Here is a 6,780-nt window from a genome sequence, read left to right on the forward strand (position 1 = left end):
AATTAGACTGGATTTGAAGGACAGATGCCATCGAGGGAAAAATTCTGGCGGCGTATTCCCACTGTTAACCCCCAGTGGGCTGGTTCAGCGAGCTAACTCCAGAAAACTTATCCTTGCAAGGAACCTGGTGGCAGCTAGCCATTAAATCAGTTTAGAAGTGGTGTGAAATTATAGCTTGGGGCTGTAGTGTGACATGTGTTTAATCTAGCAATGCCAGTTTAAACACAATCCCTAGATATCATATCCTCTCTGTTCTCCTTTCAGCTTTCTTCTGTGCCCTCAGTCAACCTCCCCATGTTAACTCTCATTCTCAGGGCAGACAGAAGGAAACCAGCAAAGCAGCTTTTTTTATTATTTTTTTTCTTTCTTTGTTTTTTTTTTTCCTTTTTTTTTAATACTGTGCTAGGGTACCTGTTGCTGATTCACACAAATTCACCTTGACGCAGCACGGGGAGTAACACAGTGGTGGGGACAGATGCAAGGGAGTTGTGGGAAGCTGGGGCTCGCTCCACCCGCCAAGTGTTGGTCTACACACTTACCTAAGACTGCCTTTCTGTGAAGCAACTTTCCCCATGGCATATTTTGCATCCAGTTGGGGTATTGGTGCACTTGCTTCTCCACACATATTTCCCTTTCTGGGCCAGTTTAATCACTTCTTAAAAATGCACAGAATTACTCTAAATTTTATCTTTTGGCTGGTTTTCTGGAGATGCTTTGGTAAACGCTGGGAGGTACAGAAGCTCCTAAGCAGGTAATGCACTTCCCAGCTAGTGCTGCAGCTGCTGTGCCTACAAGGTGGAGCTATGAGAAATTGAACAAGGAAGTTTGGTGCCGTGCTTCTACTGAAAGAGTAAGGCAGTAGGTGCCTGACTTGCTCAGGAGTTACTGTACATCCTGCTGGTTGCACCTGACCTGTAAATGTTTAAGCCAAATGATTCACATCAGGCTGCTGTTCTACTGAAACATGCATTTAGTAAATGTACACTTCTTGGTGGTGTTGTCTGCCCCCACACCCTGAGATATTGCTGTGCATAGGTGAGAACTCAGTGCGTGAGTGTTGAAATAAAGACATGGGACTCATTTCGGGGCGTACTTTACTGTGTATTTTCAAGATACAAGTAATGACTTCTAAGTGCTAGTCATGGAGGATTTTGTTTTGAAGCATAAAGTGATTTTTTTTTCCTGCTCTCTGGAAAAAGAGATACAGTTTTTCTTGATCAGAAATTATACTTTGAAATTATACATTAATATGCAGGTGATCTGTTTTGATATTTAAGTAATATATCTGTTCCGGGCAACTAGTTTGCAAAAAATAAAGTCTTTCCTTTTAGGTTTGAATTTTAATCCATGTATTTGATCCCCAGCCATAAAAATAATTTATATCTATGTGAATACTGCTGGTGTTCTCCTACCCCCCCAGCTTAACAAACGAAGCCAGAGCAAGCACAAGGTGTCTCCTGCCTGCCTGCAGGCAGGCTTTGCAGAGCAGCCAGTGTGGGCATGGGGATGCGGATGTGGATGTGGATGTCCAGGCGATGGCTCCGCTGGTGCTCCCGTGGGTGGCAGTGGGCTGCTGCCTCACCCCCTTGCATCCCTCATGTGTCTGTAGCCTGCAGGCTTTAATTGCATGCCACTACTATCGAAATCTTCGTTTTACGGGAAGATGGGAAGTGCTGGTGTTTCAGCACAAGGGCACTTGGCTGTTCATTTTAACATAGGTGCCATGAGGGGCTGAGGGATTTGTGGCTTAGTTGCAATGGGGGGGTGTCCGTATTTGGAGTGCAACAGGTGGGGTCTGTTGCCAAAAGGAGGTGGGTGTCTGCTGAGTGCGTGGGTGCAAGTCAAGCTCCTGCTATATTGCCAAATCGTCAAACAGGTAGCTTTCCTGGAACACTTTGTTTGGGAAAGAACACTACAGAGCTGCGGATTACAGGAACACTGCTGAGCAAAAAGCCTCAATCTTTGTGTGCCTTGTTGCTTAACACCAGAGAAATAATAATATCCAGTTCAGTAATACTTAAAAGAAGATTTGGTTCATGTGAAACCATTTAAAGTTGCTCTGTTGACAGGTATTACTTCAGACTTTCAGCAGAAAAGTGTGATGTTTATAAAAGCTTTAAATTTTCTTGCATTTCAGATCGCCTTTATTTTGCAATTCACTGCCAAAAACCAAAGAGTGGAGCTGCAAATACCCATTATTTCTGCATAGATGATGAACTTGTATATGAGAAGTAAGTACAGGCTTTTTTTTTTTCCATGTTTTTTACAGAAATAAATTAATTAGCAATGAGGAACCAGTCTAACTGACATTCTGTTTTTAAGTGTAGCTGGAGGAAACATACCATTCCCATTATAGAACCAATTACATGAGTTTGGTCCTCTCAGACTTATCTGCCATGATGATTTATATGTCTTAGAATGGTTTCTTGGCTTCCCATCAGGATTTCTTGAAAATCTTTTCAAAGCAGAAGCTTTCATTGTACCCATTCTTGCTAGAAGACACAGGAACACAGTGCAACAATATATATTCAGAAGTTCACACTGGACTGCTGAGATGAAGGGGATGTCTTTGGTTGCTCAAGTATTAAGTGGAATGTCTAAACTTCCCGGAATAAGTCAAAAAAATAGCAAAATCAATTCAAGCCTTTATGAGCTGACAATGGATATATTATTTCCCCTGTAGTGAACAATGTATGCCTTTGTATGTGACCTGGAAAGCTGCTAATTCTTTAAATATTTTTGACCAAGGGCGTGCTTACTGTTTTTGTAAGTACTAATCAATCTTTATTCTCTGTGTTCACTTTTCTCTAGCAATATTAATTGCTTTCTTTTAAACTAAAGCTTTTGGGTTGATCTTAAAATGGAGTTTCTAAACTGGTGTCACAGAGTGATACAGTATTGAGAATTTTTTGAACCTTGAGTATTCAAGTTTGGTTTTGAGTGGTGGTGTCTGGAAAACAAAAAGTTTTAGTCCCTGTTTAAGGAGACAAAACTGGTTTCTCCAACAAAATAGTATGTATGTAAGAAGGCGTTATTGTTTTTAGAATGATCTGCATATATCACATATATATTATTACTCCTTATTTTGTGCATCTGATTTAAAAAAAACCCATGCATTTACAGAGGTCATGTACACTTTTTTCCCTTTCTCTACCAGCTTCTATGCAGACTTTGGACCACTCAATCTGGCAATGGTCTACAGATACTGCTGCAAGCTAAATAAGAAATTAAAGGTAACACTTGGGTTTTTTTATTCAATATTTGTGAGTTTTTAAAGAACAGAAACAAATGGGCCACACATTTTTTTTTTCAGGTGCTTTCCTGTGTTCCTAATCCAGCTAAGTTTTGAATATAAATGCTAAATTTTGTCAACGTGAATGTAGCAAGGAGGACCAGGAACAGGGGAAAACCCACTTACTTTTAAGATCCAGAAGGTGCACCACTGTGGCAGTAACTAATGTTAAGCTCCTAAAAGATCAGTTGCTAAATGGGTACAGATTTCTTCAAATTAAAAGCTCCCCTCCTGGAATTCAGTCTTCTTGACAACCTGCCAGTATTGAGAGAGCTTGAGGGTACAATGCAACACAATTTTGGTTTAGATGGTTTTTGTTTGACTTGGGCTTCTCTTCTGGTCCTGATATGTCTTTGGTAAGAAGCAACATTTGATCTTTGATAGCGTTTATGGCATAGTCCTGAACAAAACTGCCATGGTCTTACTGCAGATTATCTTCTCTGAGGGGTACTCAGTAATTTTCAGGATTAGGCTCTTGATAGAGCATAGTGTCTTTAAAACAGAGGGTTCCTGTATTAATTAACATGAATGACTTCAAGTTAGTTGACCTCTAACAGATGTTGGAGTATAAAACCTGTTAGGCAGATAAAAAAGCTTATTAGCATCAATGTGAATCACAGTTTGCCTCTTTAAAACTGCTTAGATCTTGAAACTGCCACTGAACTGTGAAAATTGGGAAGTATGCAGAACATTATAGTTTAACAGAGATTTTTTTTGTTTTCATCACTCCTTGATGTCTGTCATTGGTATTAGTTTGCATAACTCAGACTTATTTTGTCCCTGTGACACTACGAACAGGCTTACTGGGGACAAGATTCTCTGATTTTTGTTTACAGGATGCTCTGAAGCAACACAAGTTTATATTTTAATCCCTTTGAATATCCTGGGTTTGATATTGGAGAGGCGTGTTAGGATTGCTGAGAACACACTACTGCTAGTGATCTGGGGTTTATTTGCCTTGAGTGCATTGAATAGTATCTGAGCAAGTAACATTGCTACTTAAACAGCGACATTTTATTATAACTTAGCAGTTGATCAAAGTATACAGCTTCAAGACCATCAAAATTTGTTTCAAGGGCCAGTTAGGGGATAGTTTTTGCTGTCACCACAGATGTGTCCTTTCTATTGGCAATGCCATTCCATCCCCTTTCTAAGATAATTGGAGAAACTATATGCCAAGCCACAATGATATTTTAAAAAGTTATTTATGTTGAAGTTTAGAAATACTTTCAAACTATTTTAAGCTAAGCATATATTTTCCAGTGGTTCTGATCCTTAGAACCAACCACTAGTTGATTTATCTAGAGTCAGGTTTTCTTTAAGAATAAAAAAGTTTAAATTCCATTTTTAAAACTGTTGCGACTTTAATATGCCTGTGATGTTTTTGAGAATGCCACTGTGTATTTACTTCTCATAAACACCTATCTGTTACATAGGGCTCAAGGTCAGAAATAGTAAATGCATTCAAGGAGAAAAAGAAAGATAACTGTAATTTGTATCAAAAATTATTTAGACTGAACACTGGAACAACCTAGGGAGAGATGCAATAGAGTCTTCCAAAGCTTTTGAGGGTCTAGTCTACAGTGTACTTGGTCCTCTGAAGTAGTGGCTGAAAGTAGGCAAACAGACCCTTGCATCCCTCTAGTTTTATAAAACAAGGCATGAAAAGTCTAAAATGCAGAATCCTAATCTTGTTCATTTCTTGATACAGTCATTTTCATTGATAAGGAAGAAAATAATTCATTATACTGGCTTTGATCAGAAAAAACAAGCAAATGCTGCATTCCTCATAGGCTCCTACGCAGTAAGTATTTAAATTTTTACATTACATCAACTTGCTAAATGTGTTCATTTTTTCATGCTTAATTTTTAAAACAGTGAGATAAAAACAATTCTTTTCTCTTGAATAATCTTCCTACTAATTTATTTTATAGTAAAGTACCACATACTAAGACAGTTTTTAAAGTCTACGAGTTATGTGACTGGAGTTGTATGGGTTTGTTTTTTTCCTCTCTACTGTAATCTGTGCTCCTGAGAAGAAAGAACACCACTAGAAAAAATTCTTTATGAATATTTTCATTCAGAAAAAATGATTGCTTCTTGATGTTTTTCCTTTCCCCTTCCCACACATACTCTCTTTTTTCTTTTTTAAAATAGAGAAATATTATCTTGCATGAAGTACAATATATAAATTCTCATTGCATGCATGTTTAATATCCATTTTTCTTCCCCAGCTGCTTCTTTTCTAATGTAAGGTGATCTCTTCAGTTGAACTAGGAGAGGAAGGAGTGAGATTGTGTAGTAGACTTAGAGCCAGTATAAAGCCTGGGAATATACAAGGTGGCTGAAAATGTACTGAGCCAGGTCCCTGACTGCAGAGGGGAAAATGACTGGCTTTACGTCACAACCGCATCTAAATATTCAGTGTTTGGTACACGAAAGTGTCGTCAAGGAATAAAATGCTGAATGCTTCAGAGTGGGAGATGTGATGTACCATATTCATATTCTGTTTTGACTTGTAACACACCTTGATTGTAACCATCTCTCTTGTTTACTGAGTAATAAAATGAAGCGAGAACCTATGTGTTGTTTGATGTTGGAGATTTGAGGGGTTAGAGTTCATGCAGCCTGAGGTCATTCCTGTTATTAGTTGCAAGGCTGTGCAGTACTTGCTGGGGTGTTGGCACTCTCATTGCTGCCTCTATACATCATGCAGGAGGTCCATTTCCTGCTCCCCAGGGTTTCTCTGTTGTCTGTTTCCTACAGTACTTATTACAAATTAAGAAATAGATTTCAAAATGTGTCACTCTTGGTATTTGAAACATACCCTTAAGAATGTTGCTGTTGACCTTTGCAGTCTTAAATCACATGGAAACGGGCAACATGAGTTGCTAAACTTGTTTGCAGTTAAGGGATTATGTTGACAAAACAGCTGCAGCTTTTAGGAAAACTACTTCTTCCTAGTGACTTTGTCTTAATGGAGGCCCAGCAAGCGAGAAGGGACTGGCTTCAGCTATCAGCCATTATTTGGAAGGAAGCGGGTTTTGTTTTTCCCTAAGCTTTTGTTCTGAGTATGTGTAGTAGTATTGTGCAGCACAACATCTGACATTTTGAGCAGAATCCACGGTATGGAAAATTAACTAATGGCAAAATAATCTGATACAAAAATATTGTGGTTGACTATGTGAAAATATACAAAAAACCTAACACAAATCTTATTTCTGATCATCTAGTAGTCCTGCCATGTTGCAATAACAATATGCAGTTGAAAGAGAATGCTTGGGCAGACTTGAATAAAGCTCTAAGACTAACACATGTGGATTGTGACAGTCCAAAGCAGGGTAGTTAAAAACGGAGGCTGTTGGACAGAGGAGCAGACAGTTTTTGCTTCAGAGAACCACGGTGAAGGGAGTGGGAGTTGCTGAGTGCAGAAGGGATACTAACAGAGATCCAGCTGAAGTCTGACACGAGGTCATGACTGGCTAACC

At 38.9% G+C, this 6,780-nt stretch overlaps 1 protein-coding gene across 1 annotated transcript in view; it reads left to right on the plus strand.

Moving 5' to 3' along the window:
- Positions 1-1,535: 1,535 nt before the first annotated feature.
- Positions 1,536-6,780, plus strand: part of CDC14B (cell division cycle 14B) — a 37,546-nt gene continuing 32,301 nt past the window's right edge. Inside the window, exons 1-4 of the mRNA XM_009885849.1 lie at positions 1,536-1,555; positions 2,070-2,231; positions 3,158-3,233; positions 5,004-5,096. Of these exons, the coding sequence (XP_009884151.1) occupies positions 1,536-1,555; positions 2,070-2,231; positions 3,158-3,233; positions 5,004-5,096 (351 nt within the window). The remainder of the gene's footprint in view (positions 1,556-2,069; positions 2,232-3,157; positions 3,234-5,003; positions 5,097-6,780) is intronic.

Source organism: Charadrius vociferus, unplaced genomic scaffold (genome assembly GCF_000708025.1).
Source record: "Charadrius vociferus isolate BGI_N301 unplaced genomic scaffold, ASM70802v2 scaffold235, whole genome shotgun sequence".
Classification (NCBI taxonomy): Eukaryota; Metazoa; Chordata; class Aves; order Charadriiformes; family Charadriidae; genus Charadrius; species Charadrius vociferus.